This window comes from Bubalus bubalis, chromosome 5, assembly GCF_019923935.1.
Source record: "Bubalus bubalis isolate 160015118507 breed Murrah chromosome 5, NDDB_SH_1, whole genome shotgun sequence".
In the NCBI taxonomy this organism is placed as follows: domain Eukaryota; kingdom Metazoa; phylum Chordata; class Mammalia; order Artiodactyla; family Bovidae; genus Bubalus; species Bubalus bubalis.
Genome location: NC_059161.1, coordinates 4,985,497 through 5,012,931, shown reverse-complemented (window position 1 = coordinate 5,012,931; position 27,435 = coordinate 4,985,497). Strand labels below are relative to the sequence as shown.

The 27,435-nt window shown below is 40.4% G+C and overlaps 1 protein-coding gene across 1 annotated transcript; it reads left to right on the top strand.

Moving 5' to 3' along the window:
* The first annotated feature begins 362 nt into the window (after positions 1–362).
* Positions 363–21,046, top strand: F13B (coagulation factor XIII B chain). The gene is made up of 12 exons (XM_006064891.4): positions 363–516; positions 2,652–2,852; positions 5,004–5,189; positions 6,889–7,065; positions 7,420–7,596; positions 10,553–10,732; positions 10,821–11,006; positions 11,901–12,083; positions 15,900–16,100; positions 16,938–17,120; positions 19,466–19,679; positions 20,831–21,046. The coding sequence occupies exons 1-12, from the start codon at positions 453–455 to the stop codon at positions 20,862–20,864; spliced, it is 1,986 nt and encodes a 661-aa protein (XP_006064953.4). The 5' UTR covers positions 363–452; the 3' UTR covers positions 20,865–21,046.
* Positions 21,047–27,435: the final 6,389 nt, after the last annotated feature.

The window sequence follows — 27,435 nt, the reverse complement described above, 5'->3', positions numbered from 1 at the left end:
CCCTTTAGCAGCTCAGTCTATACAACACTATTTTCATATCAGGGATTCATTAACTCACAGACCTAAGTTCAACCCATCAATTGATCAATGGTAGTGAAGAAATCAATGGCAACCAGTGAACTTTACTCCATGGACTTACAATGGGAAATTAAAGTCAAAAACTTAGCCTGCATTTTAAGCAGCCTGGGTTAATTATTTTGCTTTTCTTACTGTTGCCCTTATTGGTGATCATGTTCTAATTGGTCTGTGGCATGCAAACTACTGTCCATTAACATGGTTGGGTATTTTTAGTATTATCCTAAGCTATTTTAAATCAATTATAAAGGTTGTTACAAAGGGACTTAGATGTTGTAAATAATTAACTTTTTTCCCATGAGAAGTATTGTGTACTTAATGAGGAGTCCTTAAGTACTTTTGAATGGTGAAAACCTCTATAAAACACACCACAGAAGATGAGGTCAAGAGGCTTGGCTTTGATTATCATATTAATCATCTCAGGAGAACTCCATGCAGAAGGTAAAACTAATTTTTAACATTCTTTATTCTCTAAAAAAATTATAAATAGAAATTCTAACATTACTTCTCTTGAAATTTGAATATAGTCTTTCATTTTTATGTATCAATATTATAAAAAAGATTCTTATAAGTTGTAATAATATTTAGACAAACTTTTTGCTTTGGGAAAAACTACTAAACTATTCCTAAACTAACATAACTTAGAAATCCAAAACAAGACAAAAAAAAAAAACCTTTAGCATCTCTAGTTTTGAGGGCATAAGAGACCAGGATATAAATACCTTAAAGGATATTTTAGGCTAAAATATCACCATTTAAAGTTGCTGCTGCTGCTAAGTCACTTTAGTCATGTCCGACTCTGTGCGACCCCACAGATGGCAGCCCACCAGGCTCCCCCGTCCCTGGGATTCTCCAGGCAAGAATATTGGAGTGGGTTGCCATTTCCTTCTCCAATGCATGAAGTGAAAAGTGAAAGTAAGTCGCTAAGTTGTGTCTGACTCTCAGCGATCTCATGGACTGCAGCCTACCCGGCTCCTCCGTCCATGGGATTTTCCAGGCAAGAGTACTCGAGTGGGGTGCCATTGCCTTCTCCCCATTTGAAGTTAAGTTAACCTTAATTCTAGCTTTAGAGTAGAATCCATTCCTAACACTGCTAAGCTTGTATAATTTTAATTCTCTATTCTTACTGCTATTGCTAAGTTGCTTTAGTAGTGTCCGACTCTGTGCAACCCCATAGACAGCAGCCCACCAGGCTCTGCCTTCCCTGGGATTCTCCAAGCAAGAATACTGGAGTGGTTTGCCATTTCCTTCTCCAATGCATGAAAGTGAAAAGTGAAAGTGAAGTCACTTAGTCGTGTCCGACTCTTAGCGACCCCATGGACTGCAGCCTACCAGGCTCCTCCGTCCATGGGATTTTCCAGGCAAGACTCTATCCTTACAGTGAGAGCTTAATGTGGGAAATTTGAAAAAGAACAAACCACAAATCATCAGCAAGATTTTTGATTCTTGATGCCTTGATTTTTATCCTAATTTATTCTTTGGTTGAAAGATACTGGAGGGGGTTGCCATTTCCTCCTTCAGGGGATCTTCCTGACCCAGGGATTGAACCCACATCTCTTGCATCTGCTGCATTGGCAAGTGGATTTTTTTTTTTTAATCACTGCACCACCTGGGAAGCCCTTGATTGAATACATTAGGTAGTATAAATAATTAGTAGGACCATACGATTGAATAAACAAGGACACTTCTGAGAATGAAAGTGAAGTTTAGGAATACTCATGTAGGACAGCGGGGCTTAATCGAGACTGTCCAGAAAACAGTCTGTGGACTCCCTGTTAGAAATCTTCCTGCCCACACTGCCTCATGTGGCGAGGTGAGTGTGAGTGAGGCGGGCAGTGCACAAGTGTGGGCCCTTTAGGAGGAGTTCACGGTGTTCTCGGGCTGCAGGGGTGAGAGACCAGGCAGGTCACTGAGTATCAGCAAGAGGAATAAACAGAGTAGGAAACCATGGCCATAATGCTCTTTTAAAACACCAGACGGAATTTGTTGACTAAAATAGCCTACAGATTATCTACAACCGCTTTTAGTTGAATAGCTTACTACAAATTTTCTGCCAAAAGAGGTTTTGCAATTTAAAGTATGAAATAGAATTCATGTGATTTGATGCATTTAATTCTACAATAAGATAATTTTATATGAATAGTTTCCTTTTATTTTTCTGTCTCATTAGGGAAAAAACAGCTGATATAATTGTCCATTAGCAGTACCGTGAGACATTGCAATATTCTAGCTAATTTTGTAATTAGCGTGTGGTTATAATCTTCTTTCACACAAAGAAATGTCAGCTGTGTTCTGTTCCTGTTAGAACATGCTGCTTGACAAAATTAGGGGGAGCTTTTCTGAGGAAGTGGCCTACTCAGATTAATTCTGATGATTGGGAGTTGGGGTTGCTAGCAGATTAATTCTGATTGAAAAGTATTGTCACAAAAGTACTTTAAAACGTTAAGTAATAGAAAGTAAGTACTGGCTAAAGTGTCTGCAAACACTTTGAATTTTAAAATGTGTTGTCACTTGGTCACACATTGTATGGTATTAAATGTATTTTCAGTGTGCAGCTTATTGTTTACTCATTTCAGACAAGCCCTGTGGTTTTCCTAGTGTGGAGAATGGGAGGATTGCACAATATTACTATACTTTTGAAAGCTTTTACTTTCCAATGAGCATAAACCAAAATCTGTCATTTTCCTGCTTGGTTGGTTATACGACTGCAACTGGAAAACGCGAGGCGCGGACCACGTGTACGGCGGCAGGCTGGTCTCCAGAACCACGGTGCTTCAGTAAGTCAGTGGTGGGGCCGCTCTCACGTGATAACTCACAAACAGCTTAGCTGGTAAAACTAGGGGCCCCAGAGGGCAGGTATCTGAACCTTTCGGTAGGTAAGGACAAAATTATCGGCCCTCGGTCTTTTTTACAAAATGAAAGCATATTCTGAAATTCTATAAATCATGTTTTTCATTAACATGTTGTCTTCTTTATCTTTCTAAAAGCAGTGTTATTTTTGGCAGTGCGGGGTCTTGCTGCCTGGGCTTTCTCTAGCTGCCGTGAGTAGGGGCTACTCTCTAGCTCTGGTGCGTGGCGTTCTCATCGAGGGGGCCTCCCTTGTTTCAGAGCGTGAGCTCTAGGCACACAGGCATCCGTAGTCGTGGCCCGTGGGCTCAGCTGTTGAGGCTCCTGGGCTCTAGACCACAAGCTCAAGTGGTGGCTCGTGGGCTCAGTTGCTCCTCGGCGTGTGGGATCTTCCCAGATCAGGGATCAAGCCCATGTCTCTTGCACTGGCAGCTGAGTTCTTTACAGCTAGGCCACCAGGGAAGCCCCCTTATCTGTTCTTAATAATACTCTAGGAAGAGAATAAGGGCAATTATTTAAATTGTTATCATCACATGGCAAGGAACAGACACACCATCTAGTTACTTTGAGGAATAAGGGACTTATACAGAGAATTTTGCGGGAGCCAGAAAAATATCTGATGCTGGCCTTAGGAAGTATAAGGTTGTTACTCTAGTATTTTATCATTTGAAAGACTCCCCTCTCCTTTGTATGACTTCTCCTTGCATAATATCCGTTGAACAATCTATTTTTCTTAATTTTTGAGTTCAAATTCGTGGAAAGGAAATCTGATTGGCAGAACCCAATATTTCATGTCAGGCCACACTAGAAACACCAGAGATTATCAGCTGGTTTCCAGGGGGTCAGGTGACCTCTCTCTGTTGACACAGTTCCCAAGCTCTGTTTTGCAGAGTAAGCGGCTTTGGTTGAGTCAGTTTCATTTAGATGTTTATTTACAGTGGTTGATATGTCCAGTAAACATACCCATGTGGGATAATTATCCATTCCATGACTTGTGGACAGACCACCAATTTAAGCGTTACACTTTTTAGTGTTAACACAGATCATAGATTAACTGCAATAAATGAACCTCATTCATAACTAGAGGATAAAAGTAAATTAAACATCTGAGATGAGATGTTGTGAGAGCAGTGAAGTAGGAGCTAGAAGAGGATGAAGAGGGTCAACACGGCAGGGTCAGGGTTGAGACATACCCTCTGCGGCCAGACTGCTCTAGTGGATCCGGCTCTACCACTGGGAAGTGGCTTAAACATTCTGGGCCGGACTTTCTCATCTATAAAATGGAAATCACGAAACTTCAGTGAGATAATCTGTATAGAGTGCTTCCACTCAGAAAGTATGACATATCTAAACAATACTAACCTTGGACAAATCTCTTTCACCTTTCTGAATTGGTTTATTATGAGGGTCCATTAATCATGCTCAAAAACTGATTGAACTGCATTCAATGCTAAGATAAATGTCCCATTCAACATATCACTGTCCCAAGTATTTACTAAAAATTAGCTCTGTGAACTTGAAGTGGCATGTCTGTGACTCAGTCACAGTCTACATAGACTGACTAAGGAGTCTTACTGTGCTCGTAGGCAATCAGAGGCTGAAAAAATAGATGAACACAATTTTCACAATAAATTGTCTGCAGGATTATATAAGGATTCACAGAGTAAGTACATGTGCTTTAGCTACATGATGTTAAAAATTATCAAATGCAGTGGACTCAAAAGTATTAGGAAGTAAACCTAAAAGAAAATCCTTCTATTTCCCATTAATGATAATTAAAAGCAGATCTCTGGATATATTTTCTAAAGTAGGTGAGGTAGGGGTGGGGATGACTGTGAAAATCAAAGTCAGTGCATACCAAGAATTTCAGTATCAAACTGGATCAGGTTTTAAAGAGATACTTCAAAAATTAAATTAAATCAAGGAATTGTGAATTCCTTAACATTCACAAAAAAAGTGAATTTTTTTCTCCTTAAAACTCCAAGAATAACATTAAACTTTTGCATTGTTAGTTTTACAACTTTTTGAAAAATAAAGCTTAATTTCATCAATTTAGAAAAGAAATATTTTTCTCCCCACAGAAAAGTGCCCTAAGCCTGACTTGAAGAATGGTTACATCTTTGATTCAAAATTATCTTACAAAATACAAGAGAACATGCGCTATCATTGCGCATCAGGATACAAAACCATGGCAGGGCAGGATGAAGAAGTGGTTCAATGCCTTGCTGATGGGTGGTCTTCCCAGCCAACCTGTAGCAAAGAACATGGTACGTGTTTAAGAATCATCTCCTAAACCTGAAGACAAGAGCTTGGGAATTTAGTCAGTTTAGTGCTTTCTTATAGTGACAGGTATTTTTATTGAAATACAGTTTATTTTCCAGTATATCTGCCAATGCAGGAAGTTATTGTGTTGTTTCCTTCAAATGTTTCCTTCATCCAAGGGACCCCATCTTCCACAGCACACCTACTCCAGGAATTCCTACTTTCTGCTAGTAAAAAAAAAAAAAATTTATGTAAGATAAAAGGAAAGAACCTTAATGAACCTGCTTTTTGAAACATATATAAATGATTTCCTTCATTAGACAAGAATTTGAAATAATGCACAGTACTTTATTCTGAAAGCCAATATCAGATAAATTGAAAGCAATCATTTGAATATATGTGTGTGTGTATATATATATGTATGTATATATATATATATGTATATATATATATATAAAGAGAGAGAAATGCTGGACTGGATGAAGCACAAGCTGGAATCAAGATTGCCAGGAGAAATATCAATAACCTCAGATATGCAGATGACACCACCCTTATGGCAGAAAGCAAACAACTAAAGAGCATCTTGATGAAAGTGAAAGAGGAGAGTGAAAATGTTGGCTTAAAACTCAACATTTAGAAAACTAAGATCATGGCATCTGGTCCCATCACATCATGGCAAATAGATGGGGAAACAGTGGAAACAGTGGCTGACTTTCTTTTTTTTTTTGGCTCCAAAATCACTGCAGATGGTGACTGCAAGTCATGAAATTAAAAGACGCTTGTTCCTTGGAAGAAAAGCTATGACCAACCTAGACAGCATATTAAAAAGCAGAGACATCACTTTGCCAACAAAAGTCCATCTAGTCAAAACTACGGTTTTTCCAGTAGTCATGTATGGATGTGAGAGTTGGACCATAAAGAAACCTGAGCGCCAAAGAATTGATGCTTTTGAACTGTGGTATTGGAGAAGACTCTTGAGAGTCCCTTGGACTGCAAGGAGATCCAACCAGTACATTCTAAAGGAAATCAGTCCTGAATATTCATTGGAAGGAGTGATGCTGAAGCTCAAACTCCAATCCTTTGGCCACCTGATGCGAAGAACTGACTCCTTTGAAATGACACTGATGCTGGGAAAGATTGAAGGCAGGAGGAGAAGGGGACGACAGAGGATGAGATGGTTGGATGGCATCACCGACTCAATGGACATGACTTTGTGTAACCTCTGGGAGTTGGTGATGGACAGGGATGCCTGGGGTGCTGCAGTCCATGGGTCGCAAAGAGTTGGACACAATTGAGCGACTGAACTGAACCGAACTGAACTGATGTATCTACCTATCTATCTATATACATGTAGTTAGTGTGGTGTTAGCTATTTAAATTATACAAACTTGCAGATGGGACATCATCAAAAACTTGTTAATGCACAAGCCTTCTGTTGAATTGTGGCCTTTGGCCAAATACTCCAGAGTAGAATGCGAAGGATGGAAGACCAGTAGGGTTAGGACACAGAGTGCATGAAAAAAGGGACTGAAGAGACAAAGACAAACTTTGATTATTTTTCAGTTTTGCTGAGAGTTGATTCTGTTATATGTTTGTTAAGATTCAAAGTAAATAAAAGTTGAAAAGTTTTTGAGATTTCCTTTTAATATTCTATATTCAGGGATGAAGTCCATAAAACAAATTACTTTAATTTTTTTTTTTTAGAAACATGTTTGGCCCCTGAATTGCATCATGGAAGTTATTCCACAACACAGAAAACATTCAAAGTGAAGGACAGAGTACGATACGAGTGTGCCTCTGGGTACCACACAGCTTCTGGGCAGAGGACAGAGGAGGCGGAGTGTCACCCGTACGGATGGGCCCTCACCCCACAATGTACCAGTAGGTTCTCCCTTTGAAGACAGCTGCTTTCACTGTGAAAAAGTCCCTCCCAGAGACGGGTGCAAGTTGTTAGGCTAATTATGTTCCTTTTTCCATAATTTTGCTTTTTTTGCTTCTGATTTTGACAGTAGGCTTTCCTCATTTCAAGCTCTCAAAGAAGAAAAAATCCTTTTAGCTCAGATACTTAAAATGAGTTTATTAATATTTAATAAATGTATAAATTGACAAGCTTTGCTGTGGATAATAGCAAAGTTGCTGAATTCGAATTCAGATTGGCATGTAAGTAGTAAGTGGATTTTGTTCTAGCAGGAAAAATAACATGTCTTTGTTTTTTATTTGTTCTTTCACTTTTAGAATTAAAATGCTCTTCCTTAAGAGTAATTGAAAATGGTTATTTTCATCCTGTAAAGCAAACCTATGAAGAAGGAGATGTAGTTCAGTTTTTCTGTCATAAAAATTATTATCTAAGTGGCTCTGACTTAATTCAGTGCTACAACTTTGGTTGGTACCCAGAATCTCCTGTCTGTGAAGGTAACTTTTAAAATTTCATTCACAAATAAAATATTATATCTGAATCAGCTTTAATTTCTATAAAAATGTCTCTGATGATATGTAAGCATTCTTCTAATTCTATTTTTAAAAATAAATATTGTCTTTTAAATTACTGCTATTTTCAGCAATCTTTAATACATTTAATCTGAGTATATATTAATATGCTTAATTTTTATGTTAGTCTGTAGAGTGGATATAGCTTTTAAATATATTGTTAAAAGTGTGTAATAAATTGCAAATCTTTTATTGTAATGAATAGTTTTTCTTATTGGGAATTAACTAGATCAGTTGTGCCAGGTGGCAGCCTTGTAAAGGTACTTTCTTATTTCTGGGCCATATATTCCCTGATGTGAAAACAGACTTCAAAATAGTGGGACAAAGTGCAGAAAAAGCAGCACGAAGTTACCAAGAGTGAAAAGGGAAACTGAAGTCATGCTGTATGAGCTGCCCTCTCCTGGGCCATCTATGGTTTCATGTGTGTCACTGGCTGTGTTCCGGCAGGTGGGATGATTACCTGTTAGGAGACAGCAATTCAATAGTCATGTAATCACACTGCAGTGTTCCATGAAGAAAGTTCTGGTCTAGCAGAAGAAAGAGATACAAGAGAGTAATTGATACAATGTGAAAAATGGTATCATAAAGTCAGGTATAAGGTGTTCGAACAAACACTGAAGGTTCTGACTGATGCTGTGGGACCACATGTACAGAGGTGGTGGATAATGTCTGATCTGGGCCTTAAAAGATAGGCAGGAGTTGGAGGATTGGGAGGGATGGGGACATATAAAGGGCTTGATAGTCTCTGTTTTCTCTGTAGTGTAGAAAATACAGCCATTACTAACAGGCAGGAGAAAGGCAGGAAAGGAAATCTTGGAAGAGAGTAGTGACGATTTGAAACAGTTGCTGGGAAGAACGAAAACTGAGTGACCAGGGGTTGTGTAGTAGGATTGCTCCAAACAGCCAGTGTTCTCTAATTGCACTGAACAATGATTTTACTTTCTTTTATTAAAAACATTCTTTCTAAACTTTTGCAGTGGTGCCTAACAGCCCTGGTCTAACAGTAGAGAGAAAGATTGTTGGCAAATTTCCTATAGCATGTTATTTCTGAACTTAATGGCAGGGTCTTCCCTGGTGGTCCAGTGGTTAAGAATCTGCCTTCCAATGCAGGGAATGTGGGTTCAATCCCTGGTCTCAGAACTAAGATCCCACATGCTCTGGGGCAACTAAGCCCACACAGCACAGTTAGAGAGATGCTCAGAGAGCCTGAGAGCCACAACAATGAAAAGATCCTGCCCGCTGCAGCTAAGACCCAACGCAGCCGAAATAAATAAATATTAAAAAAAAATAAATGGCAAGCCTACCTACTTATTACTTATTCCACACTCCTCTCCCCGCACCAAAAATTAGTCAGATGCCAACGTCCATGTTACTTTTTTCTAGTAAATAGGCCTTAGATGTAAGATGGGCAGTGTTGTAATCTGAGTAATGCCTCCGTGCCCCTCCCATCCCCCAAAGATACTCATATCCTATTCCCTGGAACCTGTGAATGTCCCCTTATGGAACAATGGGGACTTTGCAGATGTCATGGAGTTAGAGATCGTGAGATGGGAATAATATCTGGGATTATCCACGTGGGCTTACATAATTGCAACCGCTATAAGAGAAAGAGCGGGATTTGACTACAGAGGATCAAGTAGGAGAGGTGACAGTGGAAGCAAAGGTTGGAGCGGAAAAGGAAGGAGTCAGGAGCCGAGGCTAGCTGGCAGCCCCCAGGCGCTGCAGAGGCAGACAAGCCACTACTTCCCTAAAGCCTCTGGAAGAATGCCGCTCTCCCGACACCCAGATCCCAGCCCAGGAAAGCCGATTCTGGACTTGCGTTTCCAGAACTGTAAGAGACTACACGTGTAGTACGTCAAGCCACTCTATTGTGGTAATTTGTCCCAGCAGTCATGGAAAATGAATATAGTCAGTATTTTAGAATAGTTAAGTGGAGGAGATTTTCATTCATATAGACACAGGTTCAGGAATGCCAAGATCCACCACTTATTAATAATTTACTTACTTCTTAAGTTTTAGTTCCTCTGTCTATAATATGGGAGATGAAATAGTCCCTACTTAACAAAATTATTTTAAGATTAAAGGAGATAATGAATGTAAAATTCTGGCTCTTTTTTTGTGTTCTATTGCATGAACTTAACAGCTTAAACCCTGGACGTGTAAATGGCAACCCACTCCAGTATTCTTGCCTGGGAATTCCCAAGGACAGAGGAGCCTGGTGGGCTACAGTCCATGGAGTCCCAAAGAGTCAGACATGATTAAGCGACTAACAGCTTAAAACCACATACAAGTGTGGGTCAGCTATTGCTATGTGTCCATGTCTGATGAAGCAATAGGCAAGCCGCAGTGTCATCTGAGGCTGGACAGGGGAAGAACCTTGCACTCAAGCTTTCTGTGATTTGTGGCAGGTTTCGGAGCTTGGCGGCTACTGAGCCGAGGGTCTTAGTGCCTGCTGGCTGCCCCCTGGAGGCAGCCCTGTGCCCCCTGCCCTGTGGTCCTCCTCCCTCTTTGGAAGCTCACAGACAGGCCAGCTTCCCCTCCAGATCAGTAGGGCACAGAGTCTCTCGGGACGAAGGGCCTCCCACACTGTGTTGCATGAGCGTGTGTGCATGATCACACCTCCATCCTTGTGGCTGTGTTAAACGCAGTCACATCATCACATCATCTCCACTGTGTTCATCGGTTAGAAGCAAGACCCAGTTCCTGCTCCTGGGGAGGGCATGACTCGAGGAAGTGACTGTCAGGATGTGGGAACCCAGGGGGTGACCCCAGTCTGCCTGCCAGACTTCTTAGGGTCCTTGGCACAGCCAATGTGCTTGTGAGATATTGACTATTATTTCTGGTGGCTATACGACTAAACATCCTGATGTTTTTCCATAAGGAAGAAGAAATCGGTGTCCTCCTCCCCCTCTGCCTCTGAACTCCAACCTTCAAACGTACTCAACCACCTACCGGCACGGAGAAACAGTTCGTATAGAGTGTGGACTTAACTTCGCCATGCAGGGAGCAGAAGAGATACGCTGTGAAAACGGGAAATGGACGGAGCCTCCCAAATGCGTTGGTTAGCAGCACCTCGACTAAGCTTTCCCTGACGAGAAACCTGCGTGTAGAGCTAAATGGTCTCTTCTCTCTCAATTGTGCCCTTTCAGAGGACAAGCAGAGGACGACCTGTGAGGCCCCGCCATCGGTGGGGAATGGCACGGCAAACCCGTCCTCTGAGGTTTATCACAGCGGGGATAAGGTGGCGTACGTGTGTGAGAGGGGCTATCACCTCCGTGGACCAGGAGAAATAACGTGCAACCGTGGGAGATGGACCCTTCCCCCTGAGTGTGTTGGTATGTGTGCTGCGTGTCATATCCAGAGCTAAGCCTAGCATGTAGAGTTTTTCATTCTCTTTGTTTAATGCACACGCTTATAGCAATAGTCTGTTGCTTAGAAGAGTTTGAAACGCACAGATACAGCACCTACTCTGCCATTTTTCTGAAGCATATGAAGCTGTCTGTAGATTCATATTTTTAATCCAATATAAAGAATAGGGAAGCAAACAATTTTTGAATGTCCTGATTCTAATATTTTTGCATCTGGCCATTCTAACCCCCCACACTCTGAGCCATAAACCTGGCCTTTCATTTAACTCAAGGACATGACCAGGTTACAACTCCGGGAGGCCACCCTTCCCATCATCCTCATTTCTTGGCCAGGTCCTGGAGAGACCTCCACATGTTTACCAAGGATAACTATTGCATAAGAGAAAAGCTGCTAAGGATGCTAGAGAAATTAGCAGAGTAAGAGCAAGACTCTTACAGACAGAAAAATGGAACTTTTCATCCATGGGTTGACTGAGATCTGAGATGAAGAGGGAGGAGAAGGAAAAATAAAACAGGATAATGACAAATGACAGTTTTAGAACCAACCATAATCTTTAGGTTAAAGAACACTCTTTACCTTTCCACACATCTTAAGAACATCTATAGCATGATTCCTTTGTAAGCCAGAAAAGTAAAAAAGACCCATACTTGCTCTTCAGCAAAACATTTGCTGTATTGTCTTGCTTAGTAAATTTTAATAATATGTATCTGAATGATGTTTCTCTAATTTCTGATGAATTCAGGAATCAATTGTCCTAAATTACATAGTACAAATATTGAAGGACTATTGTCTGGGCAACTGTATTATGCCATTATGTTATTATAAGTTCATGTTAATCTAAAAGTAACCTCTTTTCTTAGATAATACTGAGAATTGTAATCCTCCACCTGATGTAATAAACGGGGCTATTATTGGTGAATTATTGGCAAGCTACCCAACAGGATCCTCTGTGGAATATAGATGCAATGAATATTACTTATTGAGAGGAGCAAAAATATCTCATTGTGAGCAAGGAAGATGGTCATCACCACCTGTTTGCTTAGGTAAGATAGAGAACACATTGAACTAAAACAGATTTTTCCCCTGCTTTATTGAGATGCAATTCACATATAGTATAGATTTAAGGTGTACAGTGTGATGATTCTATACACAAACACACCATGAAATTATTACCACGACAAAGCTGGTTTGCATATCCTTCACCTCAAGTAATTTAGGGGGCTGTTGTCATGATGAGAGAGTTTAAGATTCTCTCTTGGCGTCTTTTAAGTGTACCAAATAATATTGTTAGCTATAGTCGCCACAGGGCTTCCCAGGTGGCACTAGAGGTAAAGAACCCCCCTGCCAATGTAGGAGACATAAGAGATGTGGGTTCAATCCCTGGATCGAGAAGATTCCTGGGAGGAGGAGATGGCAGCCCACTCCAGTATCCTTGTCTGGCGAATACCATGGACAGAGGAGCTCGGCAGGCTACAGTCCATGGGATCGCAAAGAGTCAGGCACGACTAAAGCGACTTAGTGCACATGCACACAGAAGCCTGTCCCAACCACCTTACCTAGAAGTGTAACCTCCCTTCCCCCAGCTCTGTGACAGCCCCTCACCTCCACTCTTCATTCTTCTACTTCACTTATATACGTCGTTTAAAGATGGACAAACAAGAGCCATATATTTAGTATACTTATTGTTTACCGTATTGCATTTCTCCCAGTTGGAAGGCAATCTCCATGAAGTCAAGGAGCTTTGTTTTATTTGCTGATGAATATCAAGTGACAGGTGTCCCATAAATATAACACAATAAGTACATTTTCTGTTTGAAGGTTTTTATTTTATAGAAAGGAAATCATGACGAATCTAAGGGTTGCTGGTCCTAAACAATATTTTTAATGTTTCAAATTAAGTGGTTTTAATTTATGGTATCAGTTCAGTTCAGTTTAGTCACTCAGTCATGTCCAACTCTTTGTGACCCCATGAATCACAGCATGCCAGGCCTCCCTGTCCATCACCAACTCCCGGAGTTCACTCAGACTCACGTCCATCGAGTCAGTGATGCCATCCAGCCATCTCATCCTCTGTCGTCCCCTTCTCTTCCTGCCCCCAATCCCTGCCAGCATCATGGTCTTTTCCAATGAGTCAACTCTTCATGTGAGGTGACTAAAGTACTGGAGTTTCAGCTTTAGCATCATTCCCGCCAAAGAACACCCAGGACTGATCTCCTTTAGGATGGACTGGTTGGATCTCCTTGCAGTCCAAGGGACTCTCAAGAGTCTTCTCCAACACCACAGTTCCAAGGCATTAATTCTTTGGCACTCAACTTTCTTTATAGTCCAACTCTCACATCCATACATGACCATTGGAAAAACCATAGCCTTGAGTAGACGGACCTTTGCTAGAAAAGTAATATCTCTGCTTTTGAATATGCTATCTAGGTTGGTCATAACTTTTCTTCCAAGGAGTAAGCGTCTTTTAATTTCATGGCTACAATAACCATCTGCAGTGATTTTGGAGCCCAGAAAAATAAAGTCTGACACTGTTTCCACTGTTTCCCCATCTATTTCCCATGAAGTGATGGGACCGGATGCCATGATCTTCGTTTTCTGAATGTTGAGCTTTCAGCCAACTTTTTCACTCTCCTCTTTCACTTTCATCAAGAGGCTTTTTAGTTCCTCTTCACTTTCTGCCATAAGGGTGGTGTCATCTGCATATCTGAGGTTATTGATATTTCTCCTGGCAATCTTGATTCCAGCTTGTGTTTCTTCCAGCCCAGTGTTTCTCATGATGTACTCTGCATAGAAGTTAAATAAGCAGGGTGACAATATACAGCCTTGACGTACTCCTTTCCCAATTTGGAACCAGTCTGTTGTTCCATGTCCAGTTCTAACTGTTGCTTCCTGACCTGCATACAGGTTTCTCAAGAGGCAGGTCAGGTGATCTGGTATTCCCATCTCTTTTAGAATTTCCCACAGTTTATTGTGATCCACACAGTCAAAGGCTTTGGCATAGTCAATAAAGCAGAAATAGAGGTTTTTCTAGAACTCTCTTGCTTTTTCCATGATCCAGCGGATGTTGGCAATTTGATCTCTGGTTCCTCTGCCTTTTCTAAAACCAGCTTGAACATCTGGAAGTTCACAGTTCACAGATTGCTGAAGCCTGGCTTGGAGAATTTTGGACATTACTTTACTAGCGTATGAGATGAGTGCAATTGTGCGGTAGTTTGAACATTCTTTGGCATTGCCTTTCTTTGGGATTGGAATGAAAATTGCCCTTTTCCAGTCCTGTGGCCACTGCTGAGTTTTCCAAATTTGCTGGCATATTGAGTGCAGCACTTTCACAGCATCATCTTCCAGTACTTGAAATAGCTGAACTGGAATTCCATCACCTCCACTAGCTTTGTTCGTAGTGATGCTTCCTAAGGCCCACTTGACTTCACATTCCAAGATGTCTGGCTCTAGGTGAGTGATCACACCATTGTGATTATCTGGATCATGAATATCTTTTTTGTACAGTTCTTCTGTGTATTCCTGCCACTTCTTCTTAATATCTTCAGCTTGCTTCTGTTAGGTCCATACCCTTTCTGTCCTTTATCGCGCCCCTCTTTGCATGAAATGTTGCCTTGGTATCTCTAATTTTCTTGACGAGATCTCTAGTCCTCCCCATTCTGTTGTTTTCCTCTATTTCTTTGCATTGATTGCTGAGGAAGGCTTTCTTATCTCTTCTTGCTATTCTTTGGAACTCTGTATTCAGATGCTTATATCTTTCCTTTTCTCCTTTGCTTTTTGCTTATCTTCTTTTCACAGCTATTTGTAAGGCCTCCTCAGACAGACATTTTGCTTTTTCGCATTTCTTTTCCATGGGGATGGTCTTGATCCCTGTCTCCTGTACAATGTCACGAAGCTCCGTCTATAGTTCATCAGGCACTCTGTCTATCAGATCTAGTCCCTTAAATCTATTTCTCACTTCCACTGTATAATCATAAGGTATTTTATTTAGGTCATACCTAAATAATCTAGTGGTTTTCCCCACTTTCTTCAATTTAGGCAATAAGGAGTTCATGATCTGAGCCACAGTCAGCTCCTGGTCTTGCTTTTGCTGACTGTATAGAGCTTCTCCATCTTTGGCTGCAAAGAATATAATCAATCTGATTTTGGTGTTGACCATCTGGTGATGTCCATGTGTAGAGTCTTCTCTTGTGTTGTTGGAAGAGAGTGTTTGTTATGACCAGTGCGTTCTCTTGGCAAAACTCTATTAGCCTTTGCCCTGCTTCATTCCGTACTCCAAGGCCAAATTTACCTGTTATCCCAGGTGTTTCTTGACTTCCTCCTTTTGCATTCCAGTCCCCTATAATGAAATGGACAACTTTTTTGGGTGTTAGTTCTACAAGGTCTTGTAGGTCTTCAGAGAACCATTCAACCTCAGCTTCTTCAGCATTACTGGTTGGGGCATAGGCTTGGATTACCATGATATTGAATGGTTTGCCTTGGAAATGAATGGAGATCATTCTGTCGTTTTTGAGATTGCATCCAAGTACTGCATTTCGGACTCTTTTGTTGACCATGATGGCTACTCCATTTCTTCTAAGGGATTCCTGCCCACAGTAGTAGATATAATGGTCATCTGAGTTAAATTCACCCATTCCAGTCCATTTTAGTTTGCTGATTCCTAAAATGTCAGAGGTTATATGAAATATATAAATTCACTTGATAGTAATGTATACTTTATTGTGTATGTGAAGAGCTTTAATAATACAAAGTGGTAAATATAAAATACTGCTTTTGATGCCTATCATAATTTTATTGTAAAAATGTATCATTCTCATACTTGTAAGATGAGAAAAGAATTTAAAACAGTCTTTGTTTTACAGAGCCGTGTACTGTTAACGTGGGTGACATGCGCAGAAATAACGTGGAGATGAAGTGGAATTATGAAGGAAAGATCTTACATGGAGATTTAATCGATTTTGTATGTAAGCAGGGATATGAGTTGTCTCCATCAACCCCACCCTCTGAATTATCTGTGCAGTGTAATAGAGGAGAAGTGAAATATCCTTCGTGTATTAGAAAAGGTAAAACAACAGTGCTTCCTGACTTCCCTGATGGTCCAGAGGTGAAGGCGCCATTAATTTCACTGCAGGGGCCTCAGTTTCTGATCCCTAGACCGGGAAAGTTCTGCATGCTGCAGCCAAGAAAGCAAACAAACAGTGCTTCCTGACAATTTCTTAGGTGACCAATATCACAGGTGATCAATATGGTTCAAAGGATAAGACCCTAAGCTATCTACCACCCTCATCATCCAATCTATAAAACTGGGAATGAGCTGATCAGTTACCAGTTAGCACATACCCTTAAATAGGATGACGTGAGGACATCTTTTAACTTCATAAGTCGGTTTTATAAAAGGAGAAATCATGAGATTTTGAAAATGTCACCAGACTTTCAGAGGATGGATCACTTTCTTGTGGGCAACCAATAAGCTTGTAAAGCTCACCTCAGGGTGAGCCAGAGAGGGTTGTCTCAGAAGAGAACTTGAAGTAGAGGGAGAGAATTTGTGGACTCCTTAGACAGGGGACTGTCACTTTTAATGAAAAAAGGAAGAGAATGCATTCAGAAACATGGCTTCGAGACAGATCTTACACGCTTTCACTTTTGGAAGACAGATAGGGGAAAAGTAAAATCATGATGGCTAGTTTTAAATGTGTATTTAATGCTATGAGATTCTAATTGCAATCATAAATTTTATGTATGACGTGATGGCAGAAAATGCTTTTGATATTTAAAAATTACTTGAGAGTTGTCTTAAAAATGCTTTAACATGAATATCTTTTTTATTTCTGTAGCAGTTATGAAAGCATTGGCCACCTACTGTAGCAATTCATTGTGGACTTTAATAATTATTTTTGCAGAATCTAAAAGAATGTGTGCATCTCCCCCAGCTATTAAAAATGGAGTTATTAAGAGTTCAACACTCAACACCTATGAAAACGGTTCTTCAGTGGAATACGTATGTTTCGAGCACCATTTCCTTCAAGGGGCTAGGGAGTCCTATTGTTTAGAGGGGGTGTGGACTACACCACCTTCGTGTTTGGGTATGTAGCGCTACGTGTGTCTCTATTTGTTCAAATTGAGCCAGATTTTCCACGTTCTCTTCTCTTTGAGTTGATATAACACTAATATAGGATGAGATGGTTGGATGGCATCACCATCTCAATGGATATGGGTTTGGGTAGACTTTGGCAAGGAGCCTGGTGGGCTGCCGTCTATGGGGTCTCACAGAGTCTGACACGACTGAAGCGACTTAGCAGCAGCAGACTTTGGCAGTTGGTGATGGACAGGGAGGCCTGGTGTTCTGCGGTTCACGGGGTCACAAAGAATTGGACACAGCTGAGCGACTGAACTGAACACTAATATAACACCTAAGTTTTCATTTGTTTTATTTTATTAGTGTGCCTGTTAATTTACTGGTTTCTACTCTTTGCTCTAGATCTGGTTATTGTGTGTGCTTATTCACTCAGTCATGTCCAACTCTTTGCAGCCCATGGACTGTAGCCCTGCAGGCCCCCCTGTCCATGAGATTGTCCAGGCAAGAAAACCAGAATGGGTTGCCATTTTCTACTCCAGGGGATCTTCCTGACCCAGGAATTGAACCTGCGTCTCTTGCGTCTCCTGCATTGGCAGGCAGATTCTCTACCACTAGTGCCTCCTGAGAAGCCCCAGGTGATCCTCTAGATCATCAATAACAGGAGTCCAGTCCTCCTAACACGTACTTTTTAAGTACAAACCATGCATCAGGTATGGGGTTAGTAGGACCTACAGGGTATATAAGCCATGCGGTATGTGTGACCAGGCTAATGGCCAGTCATCATGTTATTGGTGCTGCTAGGGAAATGTGGACAGCAGGAACAAATATAGGAATGGCTTCCTCGGTCTAAAAGGTGAAACACAGTCATGCCTCGTTGGCAAGGCATCCTATGGAAGTGACAGTATTTCCCAAGATTCTCAGGAGGCATAAAATAACATATTTTTAAATAAAAAGAAAAATTTCTTTGTGTTTATATCCGACTTTCATTTATTTTCTTGTTTCACTGTCTTGGACTTTTGTACAAGGCTGAATAGAAGAAGTGGTGTGTATCCTTGTATTCCAATCTTATAAGTAAACCTTCCAGCATTCTTCTTTAACTATGGTGTTACAAATACTTATAAAACTCAAATTAAAGATACAGAACCCACCTATTTCCATTTTGTTAAGAGTTTAAAAAAACCTCAGTGAGTTTAATTTTAGCTGTTATCTGTAGAAACAATCATATGATTATTATCTTTGCTCTTTTCCCCCTGGAATTACATTGCTTCTTTTTGAAGGTTAAAGCATGTTTGCATTTCTGTAACAAATCTCACATGATTGTGATGAATTATGCTTTTTATATACTGCTGAATTTTATTTGCTAATATTCTACTTATGATTAATGTATCTTTGTCATGTGAGAGATTGCGTTTGTTATTTTCATTTTGGGTTAGTTTCTCCTAACCTCATACAAGCTGAAAAGTATTCCCTCATCAGTTCTCTGGATTTTGTCTGAGTGATACTATTTCTTTCTTAATAATTTTAAGAATTTATCAGAGATATCACCTGAGCCTTGACGATTTTTTTGAGGAAAGATTTCAATGACAGCTTCGGTTTGTTTAATAAATGCCAGGTTATTATCTCTTCTCTCAGTTTCGGTAGGAAGAGGTTTGTATTTGTCCACTATACCTAAATTATCAAATGTGTTGACATAATGTTCATAACATCCTTTTACACTCTTTTTAGTGCTTTAGTGATGTGTCTTCTGTTATTACTGCTGTGAAGATGTATCTCTTTCTTGTCATATCTTGCTACAGGTCTATAAATTTTATTAGTCCTTTCAAGAGCCAATATCTTCATTTTTTTGATACTTTCTTCATATGTTGCTGTTTAATTAATTTGTATTTTTGTCTTTATTATTTCCTCTCTTCCACTTTCTTGGATTGAGTCAGTGTCAAGAGTCCAGCTTGTTTCTACCTTTCCATAAAATACTATCTGTCCAGCAATCAATGGTTTGTCCCATGGATGTTTTATTTGCATTTTCTGAAGAAGAAAAGGGAAAAAAAACTATTTCAATGACTATCACTACTGATCAATATTTTCTAAAAACATCTTTTTTTGCTGTCTTTGAAAACCTTAATGGCATAAAACTCAGTAACTGGTAGGATGTACCCTTTTTCCAAATTCAAGGCAACAGAGATAAATAACAGACTGCTTTCTGTGAGCTTTAAACATGTTTTCTGACTTGAGTATTAGTTCCAACTAACTTACTTACTGCTCTAATGCCTGGGAATTCTAAGGTCATTATGAGAAAACAATACAATGGCTAATACTGAAAGGCATCAAAATAGTTGTTGTTGTTGTTTTTTTCAGAGCCTTGCACATTATCTTTTGATACAATGGAAAATAATAATTTACTTCTGAAATGGAATTTTGACAACAGACCATATATTTTCCATGGCGAGTATGTTGAATTTCTTTGTAAGGGAGATACTTACATAGCTGGGTTTCCGGATCCTGTATCTGAATCCCGAGTGCAGTGTGACAGAGGACAATTAAATTACCCAAGATGTGTTCAAAGAGAAAGGTAAGAAGGAGCTTGTGCTTCCAACTGTTTTTTTTTTTCTATTCAGATTGTTATTCATGAGATTCATTATGCTATAAATTTCAGACATATTAGGTTCTGCAACACTCCTACTTTATGGTCATTATAGAGGGGGAAAATGTTTATATTTTTTAAAGCAAGCGAACTTCAAGAAGCATTAACTAATTCAACAAGCTTTCTGGGTGGTCTAAGATCAAAGTCCCGTTTGCGATTTGGTACTTGTGACTCTTTGGCAATTGGATAAATATATCAATTTATATGAGTCACATCTAAATGTGGAAAAATTAACCTATATGTTCTGAGATAAGAGAAATCACATTTTCTACCATTTTCCATAGAAGTGCGTGTATAAACAACAGTGATGGGAAGCACAGCCGGATGAACTTTCTCCTGAGGGAAGAGCATGTTAATAACAATGATGAGTCTGTGCCATTTATTTTCAGGAACACATTCTATATAAGAATTTGGAAGTTTTTTCTGAAGTGCTGTTACATAGCAATTTTAAAATATATTTTCTACTACTTGATCAATGGAAAACAATCTTGTTCTTTTTTTTTTTTTTTTTTTTTTTCAGAAAAAAATGTTAAAATAATGCAATAAAATAATAGAATTAATTTTATCAGGTCAGAATATTGCCCCCTTTGAAGATACATTGTAAAATGGGAATTAAACTCTATAACTAAGAATATTTTAAAATTACTTAATGGCCAAGTACATGTGGTACTCTTCTAGTGATTATAATGAGCTATATGAACTACATAAGAAGCATTCACAAGACACATAGGTGTAAAACTTTTTTTATTTTTTATTGCAATGAAAATCAGAGTTGAAAAATTTATGTGCTAGTTAAATATTTCATTACATCTTGCATTTCCCATTTCTAAGACAAAAAAGAATATGCAACTTGGAAAAACTGCAGAAAATGGTGTTAGTGTAGTTAATGACATTGAGTTTTTAAAAAGAAATTGGTGGTATAATTTATCAAGGATGGGTACTTGCTTTTATCAGTATCTCATTAAAACAAGGACCAATTGTATGAAATAGTGAATGGTTAAGATTGTAATAAATACTTGACCAGAAATGATGCTTATTTCAACTCCTTCCCCCTTTTCTCTTTTTTCATTCTTATCAAGGATGTTGTCTTATCAAGAACCCTTAAGGACATAAAAATGAATGGCATAAGATGAACAGCATTTGACACACTATAAAGTCTTCTATAAAGCATAATTGTTAGAAGAAAACTGTTGGATAAAAACCTCTAAGTTTTTACTTGCATGAAGATTTGACTCTAAACTGTTTACACAGGATATTTTCTATAAATAAAAGCCAGATATATTGTTTTATTTCTAGTTTGGTTGACTTGCCGTGTGACTTCATCTTTGCTGAATGTCTTCCATCTATTAAAAAATCGATCTACACATCAAAATATTTCTGGTTCCTAAAGCCCATTCACTGGGCTATACTGTCCTCAATATATGTTCAGGAATTCACATTTGTCTTTGTAATCTTTGTTAATATTAGTGTTTTCTGTTACTTTTAGTTCAATATTTATGTCAGTACAAAAGAACCAAGCTCACTAGAGCTGAGAAACTATACATTATGTTAGAGGATTTACTTTATCAAATGCAGATGAGACTACCCTTCAGACTTTCGAAGGATAAAGAACTTTTAAAATTAACTGTACTATTAGCAACAAGGTTAGAAATCAAATTGTGAGTTAGTGAACCATCCACCTGTTCAAATGTTGCCCACAGAACACAGTTATGAAAAGAACACTTGCTATTTTTATATTATACACTTTTAGTGATTTTCTAGATCAGGTCATTATTGGAATCTTGCAGATTAGAAAATCTGAGATCAATGAGCCCTACAAGATAGGCAGGCCACACACCAAAAGAGAGTGTGTCAGTACCACTAGGGTCTATTGGAGTCCTGAAACACCACACAGTCACTCTTCAGTATGAAGGAATGAAGCTGTGGTTGGACTTAACTTTGTGGATTAAACACAGATTCATTTGATGTTAAACCATATGTATTTCAGTCAAATTTCAATTTTATAAGATCCACTCTGAAAAACTACTCTTGGAGATGAAATGAAATAATGAATATGGCCTCGAGGAAGGATAGTTCTAAAACACACCTGGTTTGTTGTTGTGGTTGTTAAGTCACTAAATTGTGTCCGACTCTTTTGTGACCCCATGGACTGTTGGCCGCCAGGCTCCTCTGTCCATGGGATTTTCCAGGCAAGAATACTGGAGTGGGTTATTATTTCCTTCTCCAGGGGACCTTCTCAACAATATCAATAGGAAAGTATTAATCCTTTCCAATTAATTCATCAATTAATCCATTAAGAATGATATTGATATCATGGGCTGTGTCGCAGCTAATGCAGGATTCAGAGATGAATAAAATTTAGCTCATTATTTCAAGGAATTCACAAAAGAAGAAATATTTAATTTAGTACAAGAGTTAAACTTGTATTATTTGTCATTAATTCAGACATAACAAGTGAATGGATGGCAGAGTTCTAGGGGTATTTGAGGGGAACTGCTCCGGGTAAGCTTTGTTCAACCTGGTGGCTTCCTATCTCCCTGATTTACTTCCTAGCAGTTTATTTTTAAATGTGGGTTTCTGCATTTAAAAAGTAATTTAGCAATGGTACATAAAATTTCATAAGTTAAAAAAAGGTATTAACCTTTTCCAATTAATTCAGCAATTGTTCTATTTATGAACAATATTGACCTTGCTTTATCCCAGGAAACAGAAGGTTCAATCAAGGTGGATAATAGTCATGTGAGGATATTGTATCCAGTATTGCTATGTCCTCTGATTTGATAATTGTGAAATCTATTGATCTTTATATTTGTTGTTGATCAGTCGCTAATTTGTGTCCGAACCTTTGTGACTCTATGGACTGCAGGGGGCCAGGCTTCCCTGTCCCCCCGGGGGGGGGGGGGGCCCAAAAATTTTGTGAGCAATGTGGCTTATCAGCTGCCATTTTGTAAACTTCTAATGCTAAAGAAACAAAAGTGTGAACAGGAGAGCAATGGAGCATTTAAAGGAGTGGCGTTGAGGGAGGAGTAATTAACTTTTTTGGTATAGCTGAGCTGTAGGACACTTCCTAGAAAAAGTTAAGTCTGAGGCTTACAAAACTAGGAAGATATTCCAAGCAGCAGGAATGGCACACACAGAGCCAAGTACTGGGCACACACCGTGACGCTGTGCGCTGGACAGAAAGCGCTGAAGCAGGGCTCTGTGGGCCTGTCTGGACCAAGCAAACCGAACGTCCATCTAAGTGTGACGTGACGATGGCAGGAGAAGCTATGTGAGGGGTTAGCGTGAAGATGTGGGTCTCAGAAATGTTGCCTTTAAGGTGTTTGTGGAGTAGTCAGGTAGAAATAGTACATAAGCAGTTGATTCTTACAGTCAGTGCTGTGATGAACCACCCAGATTGCTTTCAGAAACAAGATGGGCCTCTCAGCCGCTGAGAACTCTCGGTTGTCAGCTCCCCAGGGGGGTTGCCTCAGGTGAAGTGCCTTCCCTCCCAAAGTCACAGCTTCTCCCCAGGGTGCCTGCACCAATCACCAGTCAGCGGGAGCTCTAAAGTTTCCCCTCCCTCCAGCTTAGGACAAATCTAGAGAGTCGCTCGTTTGCACAGCTCCCCGCAGAGCCAGGTGATGCCACTGGTGGGAGCTTCACCACAGCTCAGCTCCTCGTGTCCACTTCCTCCTTTTCCCCGCCACAGGTATGGATGCTAAGAGTCCTCCCCCAAATCCTCTTGCTCCTGATTTCCACCTCATAGCCTGCTTCCCCAGGAACCCAGTCTGAGAGTGATTGTTGCTGTTTAGTCGCCAAGTCAGGTCCGATTCTTTGCCACCCCATGGACTGCAGCACGCCAGCCCTCCCTGTGCATCACCAACTCCCAGAATTTACTCAAACTCATGTCCATTGAGTCGGTGATTACATCCAACCATCTCATCCTCTGTCGTCCCCTTCTCCTCCCGCCTTCAATCTTTCCCAGCATCAGGGTCTTTTCCAATGAGTCAGTTCTTCCCATCAGGTGGCCAAAGGATTGGAGTTTCAGCTTCAGCGTCACTCCTTCCAATGAATATTCAGGACTGATTTCCTTTAGGATGGACTGGTTGGATCCCCTTGCAGTCCAAGGGACTCTCAGGAGTCTTCTCCAACACCACAGTTCAAAAGCATCAGTTCTTCGGTGCTCAGGTTTCTTTATTGTCCAACTCTCACATCCATACATGACTACTGGAAAAACCACAGCCTTGACTAGACGGACCTTTGTTGGCAAAGTAAGTCTCTTCTTTATAATATGCTGTCTAGGTTGGTCATAGCTTTTCCTCCGAAGAGCAAGCATCTTTTAATTTCAAGGCTGCAGTCAACATCTGCAGTGATTGTGGACACCCCCAAAATAAAGTCTGTCACTCTTTCCACTGTTTCCCCATCTATTTGCCATGAAATGATGGGACCAGATGCCATGATCTTCATTTTCTGAATGTTGAGTTTCAAGCCAACATTTTCACTCTCTTCTTTCACTCTCATCAAGAGGTTCTTTAGTTCCTCTTCACTTTGTGTCATAAGTGTGGTGTCATCTGCATATCTGAGGTTATTGATATTTCTCCCAGCAATCTTGATTCCAGCTTGTGCTTCATCCAGCCCAGCATTTTGCATGATGTACTCTGCATATAAGTTAAATAAGCAGGGTGACAATATACAGCCTTGACGTACTCTTTTCCCAGTTTGGAACCAGTCTGTTGTTCCATGTCCAGTTCTAACTATTGTTTCTTGACCCACATACAGGTTTCTCAGGAGGCAGGACAAGTGGTCTCCAATGAATAGTCGGGGTTGATTTCGTTTAGGATTGACCAGCCTGATATCTTTGCAGTCCAAGGGACTTACAAGGCTGCCTATCAGAGCGGAGCCTTGGGCCTGAATTGCAGTCAATAGCCAGTAGAAGTCTATTAAAACTAATGAAATGGGTGAGTGTTTCAGGGTAAGGTTAGAAGTATGTTTAGTTCAGGACTTTGAGGGTATTCAGAGTTTGGTGATTGGCTATAGGAAAAGGTCTAACAAAGGGAAGTGACGAGGAAGGCCTGGACTGGTAGAACGAAAACCAGAAACGCTAAGGACTGGAGATGCTTCTTGGATGTTACTGGTCACCTGGAGAGGAGCAGCATTATTCCATGTGAGACTGAGACAAGAGCACGTTGAGGAGGAAACGGAGGGTCCAGAAACATGAGGGTGGTGGGCAGGGCAGTAAGTGTCACGGTGAAAGGGAGAGGTGTGGATGGGAGGTGAGGATAAGGAGGAATTCTAAATAAAGTGGGAGAAATCTGAACCTGTTCAAATGAATGCGAATGGGTGGATAAAGAAGGACAGGTAGTGAGTTTTGTTAACATGGGTGGTGACATTCTCCTTGGATCTCTCAGTGTGGTAAAGCATGAGTGGTTAGATTTCCTTCCTTGGCTCTGTGTTGTATTGTACCTGTGTACCTATTTGGGTTAACATCTGGGTATATTGTACGAAAGTGTGTACTTTTTGCTTCCAACCTATAAACACTTGGGTTTCTATCCTCTACAGTAACTGATAGTGAAAAAAAGAAGAACAGATGGGAGATAATGGGGAAAAATGGCATAAAGATGCAGAGAAAAGAGACAGGACCCTGGGCAGAAGTAAAAGACAGCTCTTAGCTGGGCGGGGGGAACTGGGTTTGTGGCTGGAAAGAGGTGCTTCTGGTCCCCTTGTTTCTGTTTCCTCCATGAAGGAGGGAGACACCTGCTGAGAATGTGTCAGAATACGTGGGGAGAGAAGCTGAAGGGCTGAGGAGACCAGAGAGTGTTTGGAAAAGTCCTGTAGAGGCTGGAGAGGGAGATGGTAGCAGAAAGAAAAGATAAAGAAGGCCAGCCCGCAAAGTGATCTGGCAAACTAATCATTCATTCAGTTACCACCTCAGTTTGGTGTGCAGGCTGTGGGGGATCATGTCATTAATACAATGATCACCATTCTGCTTTTGAGGTAAAATTGTGTTGCGTGATCATTATTTATCATGGCGCATATGAGAGGAACCCTTGCATAGGTGTTTTGCCTCCTGTGGGGCAAGATGCAAAGTCAAAAACCAAAGGGTTACTGACTTGGTGACCGCCCTAGGCCTTCCCAAGGCTCAGAGCGGGGCTGCCCAGCGCTATACAGAGAAGCTTTCATGTTTCATAGGGAAATGAAGAATTCATTGATATCTATTTCTTCATAAAAATGAAAGATCAAAACACTGGAGAACATCACACATTCAAACTGAATTCAGGGAGACACAGCATGATTCCTTTGGAGGAAAAATGGAGCAAATGGAAGAGTATACAGTCAAACACAAGCTGAGAAGGAGTTTGCCTAAACGCTTCTCAGATACACATTGAAGACCAGCATTTTGTATGTTTGACAAAATACAAGGGTTCAGCTGGACAGGGGTTTTAATCTGTTTTTATACATTTTCAACATAGCTTTGTGAGAAAATAAAAATTTAGTTTTGTATTAGCATTCATTTTTCCTACAACCAGATATATTAAGAATTATAATTTTAAATAATTCATTATCTTTTCAAACATGAGAGCAATACTTTAACATTGTAAACAGCTCAAATGATGCAAATGTAACGGAATGAAGAATGAAAATTCCATTTATTCTTTTCCTTTTACTCTTTGTTTGTTTTTTGGCTCTTCTGGGTCTTCGTTCCTGCATGGCTCTTCTCTAGTCGCGGTGCCAGGGCTTCTCACTGCAGTGGCTTTGGGCTCTAGGGTGTGTGTGGGCTCAACACTTGTGACACATGGATTTAGCTGCTCTGCGGCACGTGGGATCTTCCTGGATCAAGGATCAAACTCATGTCTCCTGCATTGGCAGACTGATTCTTTACCACTGAGCCACCAGAGATCAGATCAGATTAGGTCAGTCGCTCAGTCGTGTCCAACTCTTTGCGACCCCATGAATCTCAGCACGCCAGGCCTCCCTGTCCATCACCAACTCCCAGAGTTCACTCAGACTCCCGTCCATCGAGTCAGTGATGCCATCCAGCCATCTCATCCTCTGTCGTCCCCTTCTCCTCCTGCCTCCAATCCTTCCCAGCATCAGAGTCTTTTCCAATGAGTCAACTCTTCGCATGAGGTGGCCAAAGTACTGGAGTTTCAGCTTTAGCATCATTCCTTCCAAAGAAATCCCAGGACTGATCTCCTTTAGGATGGACTGCTTGGATCTCCTTGCAGTCCAAGGGACTCTCAAGAGTCTTCTCCAACACCACAGTTCAAAAGCATCAATTCTTCGGCGCTCAGCCTTCTTCACAGTCCAACTCTCACATCCATACATGACCACTGCAAAAACCATAGCCTTGACTAGACGAACCTTTGTTGGCAAAGTAATGTCTCTGCTTTTGAACATGCTATCTAGGTTGGTCATAACTTTCCTTCCAAGGAGTAAGCGTCTTTTAATTTCATGGCTGCAGTCACCATCTGCAGTGATTTTGCAGCCCCAAAAAATAAAGTCTGACACTGTTTCCACTGTTTCCCCATCTATTTGCCATGAAGTGATGGAACCGGATGCCATGATCTTCATTTTCTGAATGTTGAGCTTTAAGCCAACTTTTTCACTCTCCACTTTCACTTTCATCAAAAGGCTTTTGAGTTCCTCTTCACTTTCTGCCATAAGGGTGGTGTCATCTGCATATCTGAGGTTATTGATATTT

What these genes read in the sequence shown, in the direction of transcription:
- F13B (XM_006064891.4), top strand. Translation starts at nt 453, where the DNA reads ATGAGGTCAAGAGGCTTGGCTTTGATTATCATATTAATCATCTCAGGA. An exon ending in TCCAGAACCACGGTGCTTCA is followed by an intron (nt 2,853 to 5,003) that starts GTAAGTCAGTGG and finishes TTCTCCCCACAG; the next exon opens with AAAAGTGCCCTAAGCCTGAC. An exon ending in AGATGTGTTCAAAGAGAAAG is followed by an intron (nt 19,680 to 20,830) that starts GTAAGAAGGAGC and finishes ATTCTTATCAAG; the next exon opens with GATGTTGTCTTATCAAGAAC.